At 40.6% G+C, this 24,891-nt stretch overlaps 1 protein-coding gene across 1 annotated transcript in view; it reads right to left on the reverse strand.

Moving 5' to 3' along the window:
* Nucleotides 1–1,686: 1,686 nt before the first annotated feature.
* Nucleotides 1,687–24,891, reverse strand: part of AOX1 (aldehyde oxidase 1) — a 71,668-nt gene continuing 48,463 nt past the window's right edge. The window contains exons 26-35 of the mRNA XM_088135667.1: nt 23,011–23,238; nt 20,109–20,204; nt 18,820–18,948; nt 16,799–16,873; nt 16,046–16,098; nt 14,397–14,511; nt 9,784–9,849; nt 7,538–7,726; nt 5,481–5,648; nt 1,687–2,059 (exon numbers count right to left, since the gene is read on the reverse strand). Of these exons, the coding sequence (XP_087991793.1) occupies nt 2,006–2,059; nt 5,481–5,648; nt 7,538–7,726; nt 9,784–9,849; nt 14,397–14,511; nt 16,046–16,098; nt 16,799–16,873; nt 18,820–18,948; nt 20,109–20,204; nt 23,011–23,238 (1,173 nt within the window). The 3' untranslated portion in view covers nt 1,687–2,005. The remainder of the gene's footprint in view (nt 2,060–5,480; nt 5,649–7,537; nt 7,727–9,783; nt 9,850–14,396; nt 14,512–16,045; nt 16,099–16,798; nt 16,874–18,819; nt 18,949–20,108; nt 20,205–23,010; nt 23,239–24,891) is intronic.

The following is a 24,891-nucleotide window of genomic DNA, read 5'->3' on the forward strand; positions in this document are numbered from 1 at the left end:
CATCATGTGGGGACTGGGTATGCATGTCATATCGGGTTAGGATCATGACCTGGTGACATCTGCATGACATGGGGTTTGTTTACTTTGGTGATGTCACTGATTAAACAAACAGATAAGCCACTGTCAAATTTAATATATGCTACTAGCACTGATAAGTTTCCATTCATGTAAAATTGTCCTCTTTGCTGTGCCCTTGGCTTGAAAGAGTCAAAGCTCTTCATGAGATGACAAATTCTAGTACTTAACATTGTGGGGTTTTTTTACTAGAATTTTTTTTTTTTTTTGGCTGATATTTTTTGGTCCTGCATTTCAAAATTGCTAGAGTGTCCAGATCATATTGCTTGGTTACCAGGTATTTCAATTGTGTATATTGCCAAGCAAATGTTGTAGGTAAGTCATATTCAACACACAATGTCTCAAAGTCTTTAAAACAACCAACCAACTTATATCAAAGTATTGATCCCTTGTTTAGCCAAATGTTCCAGTTAAACATCTTCCCTGATATTTTCGCATTGGGTTATTCCACAATGTTAGCTTCTCATGTGATTTGGAATCAAAACCTAATTGCTTGGCTATTAATGGTAAGCTTTCAAGGCTGGAAATGAAATCACTGTTCAATATACCAGGATGGACTTGTCCCTTTCATAGTTATGTCATCCCTCTAGTGCAATGGGAATGGTGCTGAAGTTGAATAGAAGGTGTTTACAGCAATCCCAGTATTGCAATTTGGGAATTGGTTGTTAAAACACCCCAGATTATGAGACTTATGTTTAAGGCAGCATTTCTAATAAAAGGCTTTCAAAAGTGCCAAGTTATTCAATCTTTATTCATTAAAGAATACACACATGTGAGACTTCACTACAATTCCACATAGTATATGTGTAGGTGCATGCAGACAGATAAAAGGGCCATTTTTAATATATAACATTATATAGAATATGCAGCTATTTTTCAAGTGCCCTTTTGTAAATCATTGGAAAGGGCCACATGAAAATAACCAAGTTTCTTACATAGCAGTATAATATGCACTCCTAGAAATCGCCATTGCCTTGCTGGCATCTACTACTGTGCTGATAGCTGCTGTTCATTTCTAGCATATGATGTCCTTGATAAGCTTACCTTAGTTGCCCACAAACAAGATAAAATTATCCATAATGACATTTTTCTCCCATCCAATTCTGTCTTTCCTTTCCCCATAGAAGCTCTACTGTTTTAATCTATTGTTGACCTACTTACCCTTACCCTGAAGAGTTAAGAGTGTTCCACAACTGTAGCAACTGATTCAATTGGTGAGGTGAGGTGTACATCTTACAAGCAACAGTTTATAGAATTTTAATATTTTTATAGATCTATAGGTAAATATCTCTCTATATATCCTCTCCTTGTTTAGCAACTGCAATCCGTTCCTTAAATTGGAAGCAAAATGCTGAGTGACCACATGACTGAAAGACAGAGAGAGATCACTGGTTGCTGCTATCTCATTCAGATAAATTTCTGTGATACAGCTATGCCAGCGTTACTCTCTCCAGCGTATGTTGTTGTCAGGCGCATGAAATTTGCTCGTAAGTGGTTGGAAAATTATTTTTTTTTATTACTGTTATATTTGTGAATGGTTGCTAAAGGAGGAGCAGCTGTATTTGCTGAATCTCACAGATTGGTCAGACAATCTCCTATTTTTTGCACTAATCCTATAAATTATACGGTGAAATCTATAAGTTACTTTCTAGGCATTTCAACATACACTGTAACAAGATTTATTCTACTTACATACAAAAACTATTTTTTGAAATCTGGTAGCATAATCAAACTGAACATCTTTGGCCAACATATCCTAAACATGGTTCCAATATTACTGTCTTGATAGACAACGAAGGATGCAGTCCTCTAAGCATTTATTTGGGGAGTATGTCCTATTGAAAACCACATTATATATTTCTGAAGAGAGATGTATAACATTGTGTGGTAAAGGAATCACAACTTCATTGAAAAACCAGTAAGTAGAAGATTAATCTACTTGGATGGCCCAAGGTTTATAGGTCCCAGGCTTGTCCCTTGGAATCTAAACAAGAAAGGAGTATGAAAGATTATTTAACAAGGTGCTTGCTTAGTATTAAACAAAATAGAATCACTATACTCAACATTCTAGATTGCATATTTAACTTGCTTGATAAGATACATCACAACACAACAGGGCTCTATTGTGGGCTGCTACAATTATGTGCAGTGTAACAGCCAACATGACACTCTGCACTGAAGCATTTTCCTCCATTCTTGGGATGCTGTTAAGGAAAAGGGGCAAGGAAGTGGAGCACTTTGCACTGCTGCGATTTGAACGATGTGGGAATTTTCCACAAACATGTATTCTATCAGTAGATTGTGGGGTTTTTTTTTTTTTGAGCCATAAAAATACCATTAAAATGTTTTTGAAATAAAATAATGTTATTTTGCTTTATTTTTGTTGCTTCTTTGCAAATTAATCTTAAATATTTCCAAAATATTTGGAAATTTGAAATTTGCTTTTGGTTAGTTTATTGAAATTTTCTATTAAATTCTCCATGTGTCTCCTGAACTCTTTAACCTTCTCTGTAGAACCTTGAATTGCTAGCTTTGCTCCACCATTTCATGAATGCTGAACCCAATTGTCTTGAGCAGAGTAATTTTGTTTTGTCCAAGCTGAAGGTCAGTCTTTTAAGAAGCAACCATAAAATTACTATTGCATACATACTAAGCATGGTGTGCAACTTTTATGCAACACCTTTCAAATGTCCAGATTAGTTTGCATATATAATGATCTTTCCATATATAACGGGCAACAAAATAGCATGGCATTTATATTACTGTTTTCTACTGTATTGCATAAGGACACACAAAAAAAAGTTAACTTCACATAAGATTTGAGTTGATCCTAGACCAAGGAAAGGGTCTAGGGTTTGTAGTGAATTAGGTGAATTAAAATATCAATCCAGTGCATAGAACTGGTTCTTCAGATCAAAAACAATACAGGTAGTTCTCAAGTTACAACTGCAATTGGGACCGGGATTGCCATTGCTAAGCAATGTGGTCGTAAAGCACGATGTCATGTGACCGCATCGCTTAGCAACAGCAATCCAGGTAGTCTGGGTGTGTATGTGCAAGCGTAGGGAGGCTGAGGAAAGAGGGCACAGGGTGCATGCACTTGCAGGGTGAGGTGCATGCACTTGCAGGGATGCCATGGAAAGAGGGCATGGGGTAGGTGCTTGTGTATGTGCGATCACAGGGAGGCCAAGGAAGGAGGGTGCAGGGTGCATGTGATCACAGAGATGCCATGGAAAGAGGGTGAGGGGAGTGTATGAATGAAGGGGTGAAGAAGGGTGCAATGCATGCAAGCAAAGAAAGGCCCAGGGGATTTACCCCAGCAACTTGTAACCTTCCTTGCTGGCTTCCCATTGACATTGCTTGAGGGAAGCCAGCAGGGAAGGCGCAAATGGTGATCATGTGACCATGGGACACTGCAACTGGTCGAAAGTGTGAGCTGGTTGCCAGGCACCTGAATTTTGTTCATGTAACTGCAGGGGCACTGCAACAGCCCCAGTTGTAAGTCCCTTCATTCAGCACTGTCATAACTTCGAACAGTCACTGAACAAATGTTGTAATTTGAGGACTACCTATACTGCAGAAGGGGACGCGGTGGCGCAGCGGCTTAATGACGCTGAAAGTTGCCGGCCAGAAATGGTCGACGCTTCAGCAGTTCGAGTCCAGCCTTCATGTTAACAGGGTGAGCTCCTGTCCAGCTCCTGTCAACCCAACAGTTCGAAAACTCACGTGAGTAGATAAATGGGGACTCTCACTCCGGTGGGAGGAAAAATGCTGGCGGCGCCTTGCAAAAGGAGTCAGGAGCAGTTGCCGGTAAGCACGAAACCGCGCTCGCCCGAAAAGGGCGCGAAGCAACGAAAACCCCGCCTCCTGCGCTCGCCAGCTGGGCTCTGCTCTAGGAAGGAGGCTCTGGCAAACCACTTCCGAAACACCTTGCCTTGAAAACTGCAAGGACTCGTCCAAGCAGTCACTGCAGAGTCGGTAATGACTGAGTGCAGATTAAAAAAAAAAAAAAATACTGCAGAAATTGAAAAAGAAGATGCAAGTCCAGTATTTGTGGGGCTTGAGCAACTCCTTGATGAGAAAGTTACAACATTTCAGACAATTTAATTCTGAACAAAAGGCAGATATGAAGACCTGGTACTGGAGTATGAAAATATGTGTGGAATATAGAAAGTAAATGGGGGAGTTCTTTCTCTCATAATACTAAATTCAGAGTGCCTAATTCATCTGAATGATAGCAAGGACAGCAAAATACGTACATGGAAATACTCCTTTGTTCATTGCATATAGTTAAAATTCTGGAATCTGCTGCCACAAGTTGTGGCAAACAGCCCCAGGAGCTTTAGAGAGTCTTAAAAGACAAAATTATGGAGGGTAAGGCTATCAATGATGGCACTAATATGCCACTTCCAAGATCAGAAGCCCTACATTGGATCAGCTGTTGGGGATGAAAAGCTGTAGAGGTGTATTATACTCATAGCCTGTGTGTGGCGTTCCCAATGGCTTCTGGAAGGGAAATGTGAGACCATAAACGTTTGTTCTGCTTCTTATGTTTTCTCTTTATTTTTAACTTTGCTCGTACGGGAGATGGGATTTTGTGATGAGAGGGGGTTTTAGTGATATCAGTGATTTGGTGGTTCAGGTGTGTTTTGAATGGGGAAATTTCACAGCTTACACTGTAAATCACAATTCAATAGTATAGCAGAGTTTTATTCACATCAGGAGGTGGTATGATTAAATATCTAGCTGATTTTGGGAACACAGAGGAGGAGGGAGTACTATTCAGAAAAGATTGTTTAGTCCAGGGTAGAGGGGAAATGTGAGAAAGAGATTCAAGGTAACTCCCCCTTAATTACGCTAAGTATCAGATGACTGGGAGAATTCCTTTGGCAGGCTTTCAAGCTTCTGCTATATTATCCTATGAGCAATCAAGATCACTCCAGCAATCCAAGTAGTTCCTGTTTCCTGAGATGCCAGCTCATAGGGCCTGATGGAGGTGGGGAAGTGCTGGGGGAAAGTTTGTTTTGTTTTGTTTTTTGAGCTTCCTCTTTCCTCTGTCTGCATTCCCTAGTACCTCCTGAAAAGTTGCTGGAGGAGGAGAAAGAAGACATTTCAGAGCAGCATGAGAGACAAAACTGCAAGAGCAGGGGTAATTGGCAGTCTCCAAGTCCATTCTTCCAGCAGGAGCCTTCGCTGACTACTGTACAATAAGCTCATCATTTATAGAGTAGGTAACCTGGATCAAGTTTTCCGTTTTTTACTCAGCTAGTGACTTAACTGAACAGTATTGGGCATTTCAGGTATCTGGTTTTATGCTCCTTCCTTTATAATCTTTGCCTTACTGGTTGAAGTAAAAAGAAAGGATAAATGCAAGGGAAGAGAAAGTGTTAGGGCAAAGTTTTTACCATCTCTGTAAAGTAATCAGCGCAGGCCATGCGAATCCTCTCTACATTCAGTGGGCTGTCCAGTGTGAAAACAGAATTTAATCCTCTTTCCTTCCGTGCGGCACCTACTGCATCTTTTATAGCAAAAAATATAGAGGATCCAAGGAATACTCCGGATTCCCCCAATCCCTGGAGGAAAATAAAAATAACCAAAGAGAAGGAAAAAAAATCATTGACGCAACATTGTTGTACAATAATATTTAAGGCTATACAACAACTTCACACAGCTAAGAGTGAAACAGTTGTCCTACTCTGATAGCAGCATCTTAAATTCTGAATATTTTCAGTGCATAAAAAACTAAGCCCTTTGTGAAACTGTATTGCAATTTGTAGAAATTGCATCCATTTCTACACATTACACATGGCTAGCATACATTGTGAAGAAAAACAGCAGTTGTTCTATGGGATACAATTACTGAATAAAAGAATAATTTTTCAGTTTAGGAACAACAGTATCCTTTTTTTCCTTCCCTATATCCTGAGTAAGACCTGAAGGACCAGGTTGGGAATAGATCATTCTGGAGTCAATACAACTTGATGGCACATAATCAATATCCTAAGTGCCAATAAAAGTGTTTTCTGGTCAGACAAAAAATTTGTGTTTTACATGTCAGTAATTATACTACTACTGAATGTAATTAAAGGGTTCGTAAAAATTCAGCTTTAGAGAAGACAACAGGGAAGTCTTTATGGAAATCTTGAATTTGTAATTTGCATATTAAGCAGGTATTAAGTATTAAGCAAGCCCCTCTTTTTTGGCCATCAATAAACTTTTTACTTGTAATTGCTTTTTACAGCAAACATTCTTTTCTTTGCAGAAAAACATGTATCTTTATGTGGGATGCATAGTTCACACATCATTTTGATTCTTTAAGCCTATTTTCCTACTTTTATAGAAATATAAGATGCATACTATATATTGTCAGGCCACTGAACCATCCAAATTTAATGTCTTTTCAAGATTTTCAGTTGAAGCCAAGCCACCTTCGAAAGATCTATCAAAAACTACCTCAGCTATTAGACTGAGGCATTACAGGTTTCACTCTTTCTTAGAGACTAGAGGTTGATAATTTCCAGAGTGATTAATATTGCTGTTCCTGCTTTCTAAACTAATACACAGACCTTTCTGTCCACATGTAGGGATAGCAGTCTACAAGTGTTCTGCTGGGATCATTCTGATCTGGGGAAAGTCCCTGATTTAAATTTTTTTTTTAATGTCTGATTTTGTCCTTTTGTTTTTATCATTAATTTATGATATGGATTTTGCTTGTGCTGTTACTTTATTGTATATTATTGACATAAATTGCCTGTAGTCCTGTGTTCGGGCAAATACAAATTGTTACAATAAAATAAAATAATTGGTCCATCATGCCTCCTGGAAAAGTAACTCATAAACCTGGAACACTCTGTAAGCTGTTCTTCATCCTGTAGTGGAGAAAATAAATCTAACAAACAAAATGGAGGCTGCACCCTTCCTCCCACCCCATCTTTTGGACATGACTAGGGTCAAACCAAGTTCATCTCTTTGCCTAATGCTATGAGACCCAAACTGATTCTCCCTGCCCCAAGACAAAGCCCCCTTGAAATCCCATTTTAACCAAAGAATGGAAGCCTTCTCACCAGCTCATAGTACAGCCCAAGGGTAGCCCTAATAAGGGAATTACAACATAGTAACAAGCCTCACGGTTCCATCCTCAGTCAGCCTGATGACCTCAACATTCCTTCTCCTTTAACAATGCACATCCTTGGCTCGGCTGCCCTCCGGAAAGGCCCGTTGTGCCTAACAATAGGTACACTGACAAAGACATGCCTAGCTTCCGCAAACTAGGCCACAAATCTGATCCCTAGGATTTCCCACTTTGTAGCCCTTAAAAATCTTTGCTTTCCCATACTTTGGGGTCCCTCTTTCTTGTAAAGCAGGCACCCAAAGATCATTGAATAAACAGCTGGCAATTTCTCCTTGGGGGTTGTGCTCCTTACTTCAACAGTTTCCAGGACAATCCATATCATTTGCTTACCCTGGAGGAATAGATAGCAATTGGATTTCTTGAATTTGGCATCAAGTAGATTCCAAGCTGTTCTGGAATATCGCAAAGACCCGGTATCTTATATGTGTCAGGACCCAATGTATACTGCTGTCCTTCTGGGGAAAATTTTATTTCTTCCGATGTATAAAGTCCAAGTCCCTGAACAAAGCCACCTTCAATCTGAGGGAATAAAATACACATTTTCTGGTTTTTGGACATTTCTTCTAAGAAAATAATAACTTCTTAAGTTTGTAGTCCTAAACGTTGGACTTGGAAATTTGTTTCCCTGAATGTGGATAGGCTAATACAGTACTGTAGAAATAATCTTTTTTGTTCTTCTGCAGAGCAGTAACTTTGATGGTCTGCTTAAACCTGGAGATACCTAGTCATCAGGCTCTTCCGTTGACTTGTAAGAATCCACTTACATCAAAGGTAGAGTAGATGTTAGGACATTCTAGTCAAAATCCTGATATGAAAATTCCACCCCCACAGCATATGCCGGTTTGCAGTTCTTGTTTAAACATTCCATCCTATCCCAGGCTTTATTGGACCTAAGAATCTTTCCACAAAATGTAGAAAATGCATATTGGCTTTCTATTTCTTATCTGTCCTCCACTCGTAATCTACATTCATATAGCAATTTTCTTATTATTTATAATTTTCTTTTAAAGCTTTCTTTGCCAGTTAGTATTCTTTTATTGCACCATCATATTCCAACTCCATCATAGTAATTTATTCAGAATCAAAGGAATAGTGAGCATCAGCAAGAATTGCCTTTTTAGTCCTCTGCCCTTCCGCACAGTGACTTTTTCATTCCATGAAGTCCATTCCCTTGTCCCATTATATTCAATCACAGTATTTCACTACAGGTAGTCCTCGACTTACAACCACAATTGGGACCAGAACTTCCATTGCTAAGCAATCCAGTTGTTAAGTGAGTTCCCTCCAATTTTACAACTTTTTTGCCATGGTTGTTAAGTGAATCATGTGATTCCCCATTGATTTTGCTTGTCAGAAGCCAGCTGGGAAGGTTGCAAATGGCAATCATATGACCCTGGGACACTGCCACCATCGTAAATACATGCCTGTTGCCAAGCACCTGAATTTTGATCACGTGACCGTGGGGATGCTGTGATGGTTGTAAGTGCGAGGACTGATGTAAGGCACTCTTTTCAACACCATCATAACTTTGAACAGTCATTAAACGAATTGTCATAAGTCGAGGACTACCTGTATTACTGAAGGAAGACTTACAGGGTATGTGAATGGTAAACAGTGTCCTAAAGGATAAAGAGGACCTCTTTCTCAAGCATCCATTTTGAGATGCCCATGGGTGCTTAAGATTCTGAACACATAAATCTTTTCAGCTACAGCTCTCAGTGAATCAGCTTACTACTCTTTGTTCCTCCAAGCAGTGCTTCTGTTGCAAGCTTACCAGACATCCATGAATAATTCCTGCAGATATTTCATTGCTATAATCGTAGTCCCTTTACCCTAATTACACCCCTCCTTCCTCTCATCCAGTTCTTTTTCAGAGGTAGATGCACATACATTGAAGTGTGATTGGAAAGAGAAAGTAAAAAAAAACTGCGTCAAGGATGCAGAAATAAAGAATGTCTAATGTAACACACTACTTGTGGACACCATAGGACAGCAGCACTATTATAGCAATCTGGAAATAAAAGTACCAAGATGAACTAAAAATTGGTGCAGATTTGCACTGTTTCTTTCTATAACCATGATACCTTGGAAACTTCTTAATATTCAGGTTGTGGAAGAATAAAAGAAATAAAATAAAAAATTCAACACTGTAGATTACTTAATACTGTATATAAGAATGTAATGTGATCAATAAGAGAAAACAGAGCTGAATTCTGCAGCATGGATATGCAAAAACATTCACATTATTGTTTTTATCATTCCATCCTATCCCAGTATTGATAAGGAAATGATATATCATTTGATTTATCTTTTCACTTACTATGTACATAACATACAGTATATATCCACATTTTATTTATTTCCATTTTACTTATTTATTCATCACATTTTTTGGTTTATATGTTATAACTACAACCATCCCTGTGGTACTCTTTAAATTAGATAGGGTGAAAAGGTACACTGTTGGATCAAGATTTATGGGAATAAGTGCCTGAACAATAACATGCAACTGGGATTCACTCCTCTGATCTTTCAGAAAGATTGTTATGTGGGAATTTAAAGTGCCTGATACATACCTGCCCTATGTCAATGGCTGGATTGATGCTGAAACTGCCATCTATGACAATGTCGGTTCGGAGGTTCTGTTGCACAGAGAAGTTGTCATTAGCACATTTTTAGCAGTTCAGAAAAAAAAAATGAAAGGCCATGGACATCCAAACCCATGATATTACAATGACAAATATATTCCTACTATAGAGTTTCTGGAAGTCTTTCCAGCAGGCATGATAATATTTGGGGGCCTTGAGCTGGAGGGGAACTGCACCCTTGAACTTGTCCTCCTGGAGCCTGTAAGTATGGCTACATCAGCTACTTTTCCTCTACTAAGAGAAATAAGCTGGGGGAGGGAGGATTTCAAGCATAACACTTTCTGCATTTGATAGCTCTGAGAGGATCTGCTGTGTCCAAGAAAACATCACTAAGCTGAGACTACAGAGCAAATGCTGTTTGCAGGCACAGACTCGGAGGCAGCTTGGGAGTTCATAGCAGCTATGGACCTGAGCCAAGTAATCTCTGCTTGACTTACAGGGCAGGCCACAGATTAGACCTGGTTTGTATCTTGGGGCACTGGCAATGTTATCTGGAGTTGGGGGATGTTATTATCAACCCCTTGCTATGGATGGATCTTCCTTGCTGGTTTTGGATTTCTCTGGTGTTGCATTTCCCTGCAGGGAAGCAGGACCAATTCGAACAGTCCACCTCAAGCACCCGATAGATTCTAATGAGTTTCAAAGGGAGCTTGGGGTTGTTCCTAGGCTATGGTGCATGGGTCAACTGAGGCTCTAGTTGCCGCTTGGAATGAGGGCAACTTTGGCCTGGATCAGATTGTGCCTATGCAGCTTCTCTATGCACATAGGTCCTGGAAGGCTCCTGGCTTTCAGAGGAACGCTGGTGATGAAACAGCCTAAGAGATCCCTAGAATGCTGCTGGAGGAAAATGAACAGTGAACCTGACCAAACACGGGCAAGAGCCTTTCTTTGTCAGGTTCAGCCGGCGCTGCACCGCTAGGAACTTGCCCAGCCGCGCTTTAGTCAATTTCACCGCTCAAGCACTAGCGCAGAAAGAGGAAGTGCGAAACTGCAAACTAATGAATGGGCCACCTGGCGCCACTTTACTAATGTGTTAATGCCAGAGGGCCGCGGGCGCTATGGACAAAGGAAAGAACCGCGGAATTGAGGAAGAGCGATTGTGCGAGGGGGAGCTCCTGGCTGTGCGCGCAACAGAAGCCCCACCGAAGGCAATGACCACCACGCCATAGGCAACAACAATCAAAGAAACAAGAGAACTGGGCTGAACCTGCCATTCGAGTAGAAGGGGGGGATTACAGGGGGCAATCTGTAATCTAATCTGTAATATGTAACCTAGCAACGGGGCCCACGGGGGGGGGGGGATTGGGACAACTATAAATGAGCAATGTAAATGTGCCAAGCCAGTCCTGGCTTTGTTTGTAACTTATGTTACGCTCGAGTAAACCTCTTTTGTGAACCACACGTGTCACGGGAGTTTCTCTTGTCGAACGGGGCAAATCTTACATTCTTAAGGATTACCTTGTGGCAATAAGAGCAGTGAAATATAGTTATTTCTCCATCCCTATTGCATCTGCAGAGAGCTGGCCAGTGGCCCTGTTCAGAGTAACCTCATCCCTCCTAGGTAGACGCAGGAACTCTTGCAGGACTGGTATGAGGATTATTTAGTTAAAGTTGTCAGATAAAATTGCTCAGTTTCTCTCAGAGCTGGAATCTGGCTCTACGGGTCCTAAGGAGTTGCCTAAGGCACAGTCTTGCCTGGTGATCTGGGAAGAGTTTGAACCTATTAGTCCTGATGAGGTGGGTGTAATGGCAAGGTCCTCAGAGCTGTGAGTTCTGTGTTCTGGATCCTTGTCCCTCCTGGTTGGTTAAGGTCACCTGGGAAGTGCCAGGTGATTGGATTGATGCAGTGGTGAATGTTTCTCTGTGGGAGGGGGTGGTTCCATCCACCCTGAAGGAGGCGGTTGTCTGCCCTCTCCTTAAGAAATCATTGCTGAACACAATGGAGCTGAACAATTTTTGTCCAATGTCCAATCTTCCCTTTTTAGGGAAGGTTGTTGAGAAGATAGTTGGCTTAAGCTCCAGAGAGCCCTGGAAGATGTAGACGATCTGGACCCTTTTGATTATAGCCCTAAAACAGTATTGATCGTACTTGTTTATCATCTCTTGTGGGCTCAATATGGGGATAGTGCATCCCTCCTGGTCCTCCTTGATCTCTCAGTGGCTTTTGACACTATTGATCATGGTATCCTTCTGGGCCGGTTTAGGGGATTGGAGTGGGAAGCATATTACAGTGATTCTATTCCTTTCTCTGGAGCCAGTTCCTGTTGGTGTTAGCAGGGTGGGAGAAGTCGAGGCTCCTGCTTTGTGAGGTGCCTTAGGGCTCTCCCCTCTCCCCACCCCATATAACATCTGCATGAAACTGCTAGGCAAGGTTATCCGCTGGCAAAGGGTGCAGTATCATCAGTATGCTGATGATACCCAGGTGCAGGTAGTCCCCAGTTTAAGAACAAGTTCCATTCCCAAGGTCTGTCCTTAAGTCGAATTTGTATGTAAGCCAGAACAGTATTATCGTATAATGAACTCAAACCATTGTGTATTTAACTCGAATAACTCTGTATTTAACTCAAATTTTGCTACAATAGGCTCTGTTCTTAACTATGGGTCATCTGTAAACCAGGCACTCTTAACCCGGGGACTACCTGTATACAGCTCCATCCTGAGCCAGCCAAGCAATTTTGTCAAGACCCTTTCCTAATGCCTGAAGACCGTGAAGGTCTGTTTGGGGGTTTGGCTGAACCTGGCAACAGTGAGTAACTGTGGGTTTTAAGCCCCCCCCCCCCACCAGTTCCAGAGATTTTCCATCTTTAACTCTGCCTGGGGCTGCACCTCTCCAGTCGGTGTGCAATTTGGGAGTCCTGCTGGTCTTACAGTTCCTTCTCAGAGCAGACAGCAGCTGTGGCTAGGGGGGCCTTTGCACAGGTTCATCTTGTTCATCAATTGCGGCCATTTCTGGACCAGGAGGCCTTGCTCATGATGACTCATACCTTAGAGTAATCCTCTTTGGATTACTATAATTCAGTTTACATGGGACTGCCCATGAACAACACTCAGAAGTTGTAGTTGCTCCAGAATGCAGCAGCGTGGGCAGTTTTTGGCATTTCTTGTTAAACACTCATATAATATTGCTGCTCCACAAGCTGCACTGGCTTCCAATAGGCTTCCTGGTGTGATGCAAGGTGCTAATTATCACCTGTGAAGCTACCTCTGGGACCACCTCTCTCCCACTGTCTCTGCTCAGCTATCTCTGCTCTGCCCAGATCTAGTAGTGGGGGTATGCTCTGGATTCCTTCCATCAAACAAAGTCATCTTGTTGGATCCCAGGATTGTGCTTCTCTGTGGCAGTGCCTGTCCTATGGAACAGGAGATCCTGGAGATCAGGATAGTCCCAACCCTCTTAGCCTTTTACAAGCACCAAAGAGCTGACTGTTTCCCCACTAACCCAGGGTAAAGAGGTCAGGTGAGTTCTTTTGCTGCTGATTGGGATCATTGTTTTATCCTTAGGCACCAGGGATTGTATGTTGTGGTTCATGTTTTAATTTTTGTATGCCACCCAGAGACACTGTTATGAGATGAGTGGCTATATAAATAATTTTAATAAATAAAAAACTTCCAAGAAGCATCAGATGGGGAGAGGTCATTGTATAGTCTGGGGATTGGCATCCTGATGTTTCATGGCAGCATGGAGCTGCTGAATCCCTTTTTGCAGGCCCTGAAAGAGACTGTGAATCTCTTTCACAGTTACCAGAATGGTGACAGTCTTCCATTATTTTGTGATGGGATGTATGGAAAACTGTAGCATAAGATCTATAATAAATTTAACATACTTAAAAAATAAAAAACCTCAAGTTCATCCCAAATGCAGAAAAAAACACAGAAAACTCTGCCCTTGCCTATGGACAACACCCCACTCCCCAGTTGTATTAACTTTCCACCCGGTGACAGTCTTCACCCCCATCCTATGTTATATGCAGGCCCCAGCCACCATCCCCTGCTAAGAATCCATCTTAGCTGGCACATGAAAAGATGCCTTAGCACATTTGCCCATTTTGCCCAATTTTATCTGTGCCAAGGATTGAACCTGGAGCTTTCTACATACAGTTCAACACACACTTCACTTCCTGGTTTATGGACCCTGGCTATGGTGGCATTGTCCAGTTCCACAAAGACTATTTTATAGTATTGGCCACAAACAACACACCCTACAACAGCCTTCCACAACCTGACACAGCCTTCCCCAGCCAGACACAACCTGGATGTGTTAGACTACTGCTTCCCTCATATCCAACCTAAATATGTTCTGATTTGACCAAGTCAATAGCTCTTAAAGTTTCCTATCTTGAGTGGCCAGTTATTTATACCTTTAAATACTTGATATCTATTATGAGTTCTCTGTGTTTATCCTTCAAAATGTTTGGTGGCTGAGCATTGCCTCAATACAAGAATTGTTCATCACCCAAACCTAAAAGGCAGAAGGACCACTGAACCACCCCATAGGCTATCCCATGGTAGAGCAGAGAGGTGGAGATGCTCTTCCTGATTACCTTATGGTCACCGGTCAGGCAGTCAATCTCAACTTCAGAACAAGTTGCAGCAAAATTAAAATATGGAAATGCGTGACCTTTTCCTTTCTCCCAGTCCATATTGACAGGATATCCTCTGATGGGAAGGGAAAAAAATGAAAGAGTTTCCTTTAGGTGTCTTTTCAAATAGAGGTACATAGATCATGTTAAAAGACCAAATTATTAGGACACTCTGAAAGAAATAAAGAATCTGGGGTGAGATGAAGGTGCTCCCTCTGTTTCAATGGGAAATAACAAAAAGGAAATTGATTGCTAGACAGAAAAGCCAATGACAGAAGTGGTTTCCTGCCACTTTAATGAATCCTTCATTAAAGAATTCAAATGAGACCTAGAATTTGCTAAGGTAACTTCTGAACTGTCTGAGTTTGTAACTCAGATAAATAGGATTCCTGGCTTTTGCCAAATATTGGCCCCTGTTGCATCTAGCATTGAACTGCTCTGGAATGATAGTCTCTGTCCCTCACTTTGAGCCTGTCAATGACTTTTTGCCACATCCCAATTCCCAGATATTTTTGGATCTCATCCATTGGTTTATTGTAGGCTTGAGCCTTGCAGGTTTGTCTCACTTATCCTGAGCAAGACATCACCAGGAGGAAATCCTTCCCTTCTGTTTCTCTGGGCCTTTTCCCCCTTCTGAATTAAAGTGCTATCAACCTTTTAAGTCGGGAGAAAACATATATAGGTGTTGCAACTCCCAATCACTGCCAAATGAAGCTACTTGTAATTAAGCTGATTATGCATGTGCAGGGTGTGATAAGCTAAGCAATTGGTTGATTCCTCCCTTCATCTTCAGCATGGATCTGTTAAGGGCTATTGAGTTAAAGCTCTTGGAGTTCTACTGGCTGACTAGTCTAATGCTATTGTGCAAGTCTAATTGAACCTTGTTTATATATACTTGGCCACCAACTCTCACCATTCTGCAGAGAAGGTCAGAGGGTGACACATTGTGTTGCACTGTTAGACATGTGGCAGGGAATTGTTTGCATGCAGCAGAACTGTGGTTTCTAGACAATGCAAAAGAACTTCCATGTAAAGAAATACAGCTCTACCACACCTGTGCAAATTTAAAGGACTACCAGCACAGGAGTGTTGTGTCCAGCTCTTTAGGGAGACAATAGCAGAATGGCAGCAGATAAGGGAGACTAGAGGGGACTGGAAAAGGTATGCCCTGAAATGGCCCATGAGTGCCTCTCTCATCCTGCTTGCTACTGGCCGCCCAATTTCACCTCTGATGTAATGGGTGGTGAAGAGTAATACATTTTACATACCCCGTGGCTGTTGAGTGCTGTTACTTTAAGGGGGAAAACATACTTTAATACTGGTACAGATAAGAGTTGCTTACAAATGTGTCCCTCACTAAGGGGTTGGGATGAGATGACAACTTCATAGGGACACAGCAGAAAAAAAAATGTCATGCAAGTTTGTATCATGGCTTATGTTCAAGTGTGGGGAAGGGTCTTTCTAATATTGGGTCCTTGAGGACAATCAAGTGGCTCTTGCCCTCCCAAAGGTGCATTGATATTCAGCACTTGGAATTCCCATTAAATCCCAACCTATCACCTTTGATATTGAAAATAAAGCCATTTAGGAATTGGGATCAAATTGCTTACTTGAAGAAGCCAGTAGCAGAGAGGCTGATGCTTTCCTTGTAGGCTGCTTTAATCTGAAAGTGGTAGATTGTTAAATGGCAATATTTGTAATAGAGACACAAATGCATTTATGCATAAAACAAAACCAAAATGGGGATCATTAAAGGTCAGCCTTCCACCTTTGCGTAAGAGAGGTGAGAAAGTCATGTTGAATTTTCTCTCTGCTCATGCATCTAGGATTACCTCCCCAGAAGTGTCTCTTTGCTGACCTAAGCAATCTCATTGGCCCCACAGAATGGAGGTTTGGGGACTGGAAACTCTGTGTTTAGAAGGTGCTCCTAGACAAACTTGCACGAAGCAGTCATCTTGCCTCAAACACTAGTTTTATGAGTGCTCCACTCATTTTCCACTTCTAATGCTCTTGTATTTACCTATCGCTTCTTACTTTTTTTTTCTCATCACAAAAGTTCATTAAAAAGGAAAAGGACCATCTCCAAAGGATGGTGGGTTGGTTATCCTATCCTTAGGATCCTAAGAGAGCCCACTGCTCTAACAATATGACTGTGTCCATTTTGCACCGAGCATCAGTGAAGATCAGATGTCACCCTGTTAGATAAATTTAGAATTGCTGACTATTTTGACATAATGTTCACTTTACCTTCTGTGCTGCTCCTGTATTTATACTTGAAGCTAATGTATTAGAAGTTGTTCCTGAAGATGTGCCATTAATAAGATTAAAATTATTCTGTTTAAAAAAATATAAATCATACCTACCCAGTCTTTCCACTTTCCTTTAGGATTTTTTTTAATGATTGGCTCAAGGCGCTTCCTTAACATTTGGCAAGCATTCTGTAGAAAGGGGTGCCAAAGAGAATAGGAGAAATTAGCCTCAAAGACTACATTTTATTGTTAAGATGTTATCCAGATTTTATTTTTAAAAGGCACGTTTAATTATTGCATAATGGGATTGCCATGTTTTTTTGAAGGAGTTGGTACATTTTTAATGTTAAACTCCACGACATGTAGAATTGAAGAGGTGGACTTTTTCTTAGCAGGAATTGCAATTTTGTTCAAAATTCTTCTAGCATCACAGGTGCTCACATGTCAAAATGCAGTATACAAGAATGCAACACTGCCTCGGTAACTGCATATTATAAAAGAAAATGTGGGCTGCAGTTATGGGGAAAAGAATAAGTAAAGCTGCATAATTATTTTTGAAGCCAAACACAACTGATCTTCTGTTGCTGTTCTGTAACTAGGCGATAACGTACAGATGTAGATGCTATCTTACACTAAGTCAGAATGAATCTCTTGAGCCCGGTATTGTCTGCTTCAGCTTTCCCAAGCAGATCCCCTCCAGATCCTCTTCAGTTCCCAAAATTTTCTGATAGTTTTCTGTAATCTCCAGCCCAGTCTTGGTTGGACATCGTAGGCATCAAAGTTCAATACCTCTGGAGGGCACCAGTTTGGTGAAAGCTACTCTGTTTTGATTGTTAATAAAGCTCCAGCATCTTAGATACTCAATCAGATAATATCTGATCCCTTTAACTGGAGATGCTAAAGCATGAATCCGAGATCTCCTGTACACCAACTGGCTAGAAACAGGTAGTGAAAGCATAGTGTGATGGTATGTGACTATGAAGGGGAGGGTGAGGTGGTGGATAGCAACAGATAGCAAGGCTATCAGGAAGGAGGGGGTGCGTTCCAGGAAGGGTAGGGAGGCCAAAGACAACACAGTCCGGAGGTGGAGCATGGAAGCAAAAGAGGTCCAGGGTAGCCACTCCCTGGAATCTCCCAGGGTATATCCACTAGTTGCAGTAGTACAGATTTAGTCTGGCAAGATTCTGTCTATATGGTGCAAGCAATAACAGAACTGAATTTGGATGAACTGTTTCCTTGCTGTTCTTGGACTGAGCCCGATACATGGGGAGATACTGACTAAATTCATATATTGTGGTAAGCTTTAGGTACGATCCATAAAGTAAACAACTATTTGTTGTGTTTGCATCACTGTGTTTGTGAAGGCTTTAAATTAGCACTAAAGAGACCCAGGTTCTAGCTCATCCTCAGACATGGAAACAACTCTCAACCCAGTCTTCTTCACACAGCGTTGTTGTGGGAAAAAATAAAAAGGAGGAGCATTATGTGTCCCACATAGAGCTCCTGAATTAAAGACAGAATGTAAATCTAATAAATAAACAAACCACTCCTCACCCTGTTTCCCCATAGATGATGCTGCCTGGGTTCACACATGTTAAAACTCAATAAATCACATTATTCTTCAGCATGATGTGTGAACACAGCTCTTGTATAAAAATAGAAGAAACTTCTACTATGACTCTTATATAGTATAGCTGTGAGAAGAGCAGAATATTTGTTAGAAAAAGGTGGCAATCTCTGGCAGTGCCCATCTTTTAAGGCCAAAGATGTAAACAATTTAGTGGGAGGTCGTACTATTTCTATTAAGATAAATGTCCTATATCAGGTTGGAATATTTTCCCATCTAGCTTAGCACTGTCCACTCTGGTGGCAGGAGGCCTCTAGAAGCATAGGTCTTTCCCTTCACTAACTACTTGATCCTTTAAATATCCTGAATATACCAAGGAGAAAACCTGTGACCATCTGAATGCAAAGCACAGGCCCTATCACTGACCTCCCCATCTTTCAAATTCAGTAACAGCTAGAGAAAAAGGAAGGCTTTCATTCACAAAAAGGTAGATTTTGATGTCAGTAAGGCTTAAGTTCTATCACATTTCAAAAACACTGAAAAGAATACGACCAATTAAGCATCTAACCTGGACTGCTTTCCCATTGACGTCTGCACTGATTGATCCTGCTGTAGCAATTGCATTTGGTATTGTCACTGTAGTTCTTTCATACGGGTGTATATAAGATAGTGGTATCTTTAGTTCATGGCTCACCACCTTTTGGTTTAAAAAATAAAAATATTAGCATTTCTAGTCTACCTGGAGTTACAACACAAGTTCAAAATGCAATTATGATTACTACTACAGGGAATGTTTTGTTTAAATTGTTTATTATATTATTATAAGACATAAGTACAGGTAGTCCTCGGATTACGACAGCAATTGGGACTGGAATTTCTGTTATTAAGTGATGCAGTCGTAAAGTACAACATCATGTGACTGCATTGCTTAGCAATGGCAATCCCAGCAGTCCCCATTGTTGTCATTAAACGAGGACCATGCAGGTTAAGTGAGGATCTCATGTGACCGTGACATGGGAACAAGTGCTGAAACACGTCCTATGCAAGCAGGTTGGCAGGCAAGAGCCTCAGGCAGGCGGGTGGGTGCTAAGGACTATGGGTGGGTGGGTGCCATGGAGTGCAGGCAGGTGCTGTTTGTTTATTTTATTTATTCTCACTGCTGTAAACATGTATTTCGATAAATTTCTTGTTGATGTTTTCTGAGATTATACCTAGTAAGAAAAATTATGATTTCATTTCAAATTTAACTTCCAGAATTTTCTGCATTGTACTATGTATATCTTTCCAATAGTTTTGAGGTTTTTTTACATGTCCACCACACGTTGTAAAACGTTCCTATGGTTTCACGGCATTTCCAACATTAATTACCGTATCTATCTTGGAAATTATTGATGGAGTTGTATACCATCTGTAAAACTTTTTCTACCAATTTTCTTTTGAGTTGTAGCTTGGAGTAAATGTTATGGATTTGATCCATAATTCTTTCTGTTGTGTTGTGACTGTTTCTTTGAAAATTGACATCCATTTTATCATACAGTTTTTTATTTGTTCTGTCTCTGTGTCATATCTAAGTAGGAGTTTATATATGTGCCCTAACAAAAAGTTAAGAAAATGGGGGGAAATGTTAGGTAACTTGATTAAAAACACACGAACAATGGAACTTTCATGCACATTTATTTATATTGTAAACCATATACATTCTGTAATAGCCATCCCCAGCTGCTGCCTGTCAGACAAGTTGGACATGCTAGCCAGAAATTATAGGGATTGTAATTCAACACATGGAAAGGGCACCCGATTTAGAAAGACTGCTTTGTTCAAGCTATAAATATTAGACTTTTTTTGGTCTTACATTACCTGTAACATCTTGGTATAAAGTCCTTGTCCAATTTCACATCCACCATGGGACAGCAGCACTGACCCATCTAAATAGATATGAATCAGAGCAGCAGCCTACAAAAAATAGAAAATTATTTATTTACTTAATTATTTAAAAAATGCTAATCTTTTAAATTAAATTCTGTTATATCTGTGATATAGAGAGCCATACTAGGAACAAAGGGTTCCTTCACTCAGTATACCAGATCCTTAAAGAGGATAAAACAAGTGGTAAAATCAAAGCATAATATTGTAGTACATGTTGCAAGTCTGTCTGGACTAGGAGTAGAACACCATGAGTTCTAGTCCTCCCTTGAGCGAGAAAACCAGCTGGGTCACTCTCTCAACCCTAGGAAGAAGGTGCAGGTGAACCACTTTCAAAATGTTGCCAAGAGAGCTGCATGGATCTGTCCATGTAGTCACCAGAAATCAGGATTGACTAATAAGATCCTTGTTGTTGGTTAACAACAACAAGGATTTTAAGAAAAAGTGCTGAGAAAGAACTCTCTAAAATTATGAGATGCAGATTGGGCTTGGTGGTGCTAGGTAGGTGAGGTCTGATGGACTGGGAAGCTTCTGAGGTCTTTGCTTAATTTGGATAGTGAAGTAATCATTCATCTGATTTGCATTTCTAGTAGATCAGTATGCTACTATTCAGATCTTGCGTTTCTCTATGAAATAGTCTACTTAATGTTATGAAATTGTTCAAAATTACAATATTAGGTTATTTTGGTATTGGTATCACAAGCATTTCCTCCCTTCTTGACAGAAAAACTCAATTTAAGAAAAATTCGCTGGTCTTTCATAATACCTCAAATTTGCTGCCTGAGATAGCTCTACTAGGAATGGGGAAATCTATTAATTTCAGACCATCCTGTTTCTCTATTAGATTGGACATTTTTATTAAATTTATACTAATATTCATATGTATTGTGCACATTTTTTCCAGTTAAGCAGTTGGCATTTGCTGACAACAGTACTAGGCAAACCTACAAAAACTCTCCTCTCTTCTATTTTGCAGCCAACACGTCATAAACACAAAGTTGTGTCATAAACACAATTGTCATAAACCACAAAGTGTGGTTACAGACAAAACCATTTAATTATTCCCCTCTGTATTCTTTGACTTTGCAACTGATAGATCAGTAGATAGATCTGTTTTCTGAAATTCATATACATTAAATAAAGTAAATACATATAGTTCTCAAGTCACTGATTCTTAAATTCCTGGCTGATGAATGCTCTTTGTCCTTCAATCTCTTGGATGTAAACATCCTTCTACTGTGATGTGAATGAATTGGAGATAAAGCATATTTCAATGCCTGCCTGCCTGCCTGCCTGCCTGCCTGCCTGCCTGCCTGCCTGTCTCCTTCCCTCCCTCCCTCCCTTGGTGTATTTGTATAAATGCCCCAAGCTGATTGTCTTAAAATGAAGGATTTACAGTGCTAGAAACAACATTGGAGTAAAAGGAAATAATCCATTACAAGTCAGTCAGTCAGTCAGTCAGTCAGTCAGTCAGTCAGTCAGTCAGTCAGTCAGTGATGAATGAATGAATGAATGAATAGCCCACTGTCTATTTATTTATTTAGACTAATTATCACTTTTGTCTCACCTGAAAAAAATATCTACAGGAAGCAGAAATACTTGACATATATTCTGATTCTCTTCATTATTTGGATCCTAACCAGACTGGACACAGAATTTAAGATTATACTGAGAATTCCTCAGGGCAGTTTATAAATACTGAATGCTACCTTTATTCAGTTTGCTGTAAATGTTCACATATTGTAAGGGCTGGGGATTGTATGCATTATTATGTCATTTATAAGAAGGCTAAATCAAGAAGCTCCAAACAAGTCTTTTCTTCAGGCTATAGGTGCAAAATATGGACAATATTTTTCCAGCCAGTCATGTTACTTTAAAATGACCACAGAAAAATTCCTACATGCTCTTCTTTGGCATAACACTTTGTCTGCACACAGTGGCTGCACAATACCAGAGGTGTTGCATAGGTCTTTGCAAACTGAGCTAATTAACTTCTCCAGCAAACTTGGCAGCAGGTCCTCTGGAGTTGTGAGGCAGGAGATTTCTTACTGATGGGAACACCTCCTTTGTTCTGCCTTCCTGTCCTCATAGTTTCCACCTCCCTCCTAAAGCCAAGGACCATGAGACACCTTGCTACTTCCCCTCATTCTTCATCCTGATGGTGGACTTCGCAAGAGAAGAGGGGGGCAGGGCACCCCTCAATTTTGTTTTTTTGCACTTCCTTACTGACCTTTTGGAGGAGGCACCACTTGGCTCAACAGGAGGACAAAGCACAGTGAGGAAAGTGGGATGTTTGCATAGAAGCATGAAAATGCTACAGAGAGGATGAGGATTGAAGCTAGAGCCTGGGGAGAAGTGCCCTTCAAGTTAGTGAAGTGATTTCTATAAGATTTAGCTTTGAATGTAGGATTGGCCAACTCTTCAAGATTTCTCAAATAATTAAAATTTCACAATATTGAAAAGTAATCCTTATTGCACCCCTATAAGAAAGGTAATATTATTGTTCCTAAGCAATGCACCATAAAAATTGTGTTACATATAAATATATAGAATAGATTCTTACATATACCGTATTATACATACATAATTGGGGGAACCTGAGAACACAAGTCAGACGGCAGAAGATATGTACTGTGAATGGATCTTTCACAAATTTTCTTTTCATGTTAAAGAGCAGAAGAAAGTGCGCATAAGCTTTGGAGAAAAGAAAATTGTTTCCCTTTGTGGCATTTTCCCAAACGAAATTCACCCATCCCTTCATAACTTCTGTTTCCCTTACTGTTACGATTATTCTGCTTTTTTGGAAATGTCAGTTTCTAAAAAGTGAACATCTTGCCTGGTGATAAAATGTGGAATAATATCCAACTGAATACTTCATGGGGATGATTGCAATTCCTTTCTTCTTCCAGTAATTTTGTTTATTAAATTCCTCAACAGCTTTTTTTCTGTTGTAGTAATCAGACTTCTTTAGGCATTCTTTCCAACATGCTAGCAGTTTTCTGCCATCAACCTCTTCTTGGTAGGGAGTTTCAGATATTGTTTTGTATATATTCATCTCTCTGACCTTCAGCAGAGATACAGAAAATACTGTTAGTTGTTCCACATGCTTAACAAATCATTTAAATCTTGGCATACTTATTTATATGTTATGCATCTATTACAAGTACCATGTCCTTGGTATGCTAAAAAATCACTGCAGTCCAAAGGTGCAGTTGATAGCAGCCATCTGTTCCTTCAAAAGTATTTGAGAGTCCAGGAAGACCCCCAGATTATGCACCAGTCCCAAGTGGGTTAATGCAACCCCATTCAGGACCAGAGGGGGAAGATCCCTGGAGCCAGGCGTCCAAGAAGCACAGCCAGACTTGCCTAGGATTCAGCTTGAGCCTGTTCTTCCCATCCAAACCCCAACATCCTCAAGGCACTAGGACAAGACCTTGACAGCATCGCTTGGTCAGCCAGGTACCCAGATGTACAGCTGAGTATCATCAGTGTACTGATGATACCTGACCGTAAACCTCTCCAACTGGCCTCATGTACATATTAAACAAGAGCAGTGAGAATGTCAAACTCTGTGGCACCCATAAATCAGGGACTTTGGATGTGACCTCTCCCCCCCCCCCCAATCTCATTATCATTCCCATGCCAAGTCTGCCACAGGCACAATCAGTGCTGTCTCAGTAATATGTCCTGGCCTGAGTCCTGACTGAAAAGGGTCCAGATAATTTTTTCTTGGACTATCTGTAATTGTAACCTGACCATCTTCTCAACAACCATCTCCCAAAAGGGGAGGCTGAAGACTGGACAAAATCTTGTCCTATGAATAAGAGCGGCAAGCAGTCCTAGCCATTGCGCACAGCATACAGACCTCTGTCTGCCCAGTGCTTTGGCCTTACTCCCCACCCTGTCTATACTGCCCCAGGCAGGCTCTTTTCTACTTGTGTTCAAAATACAGTATTTTGAGTTTGAAACATTTCAGTTCAGAATGTTCTGTACACCACTGAGGATGCTGCCTATTATGTTTCCTAAACATAATCATATAAATCCCTCCTTAACATTTTTGGCAAAGATGGAAGAAAAAAGAAGCAAAAAATAGCAAAGTTTGTACAAATTGATCAGTGTATTTTCATAGAACATGCACATAGTTCTCATATGTATCTCTCCAGTGGATTTTTTCCCCTAAACATACTAGCTATAGGGATGACTCCAGTATGGTACAAAAGTGACCGTTGCTGTGAAAATAGCAATAACTTTCACAAAAGATTAATGGCCAAGTTTTGAATGATCATTTTGAAAAATATGAAGAGAGACATTAATAAATAAATGTATTTCTTTCTCCCTTCACATTTATGATCAAGCTAACAAAATGTGTCCCGCTCCCCCAGTGCTTGGCCTATGGGGTGGGTGAGCTGGAGGCTCCTGGACAGAATAATGCATTTGCAGGGATTCCTTTTCAGCTGATCAACTCCTGCAGACTTGCTGAACAACTTATCACATTTTATTGGATTGGCATCAGTTCCAAATAACAGCTAGTGTTCAAGTGCTCTGATAGGGCTGACGTTACTGCTGATGGTTGTGCTGCACCACTATCTTTGAGCTTCCCACAATACTTATGCCCCCAGCTGAATATTTATCTGGGACACTGAGAAATGGAAATGGTTGTTATGGCACCTACTCAACAACAAGAGTTCTGTCACATCAGATGTTTTATATCCATCCA

Source organism: Python bivittatus, unplaced genomic scaffold (assembly GCF_059951505.1).
Source record: "Python bivittatus isolate LINGU-HERP-01145 unplaced genomic scaffold, Pbiv_v1 ctg000200_np1212, whole genome shotgun sequence".
In the NCBI taxonomy this organism is placed as follows: Eukaryota; Metazoa; Chordata; class Lepidosauria; order Squamata; family Pythonidae; genus Python; species Python bivittatus.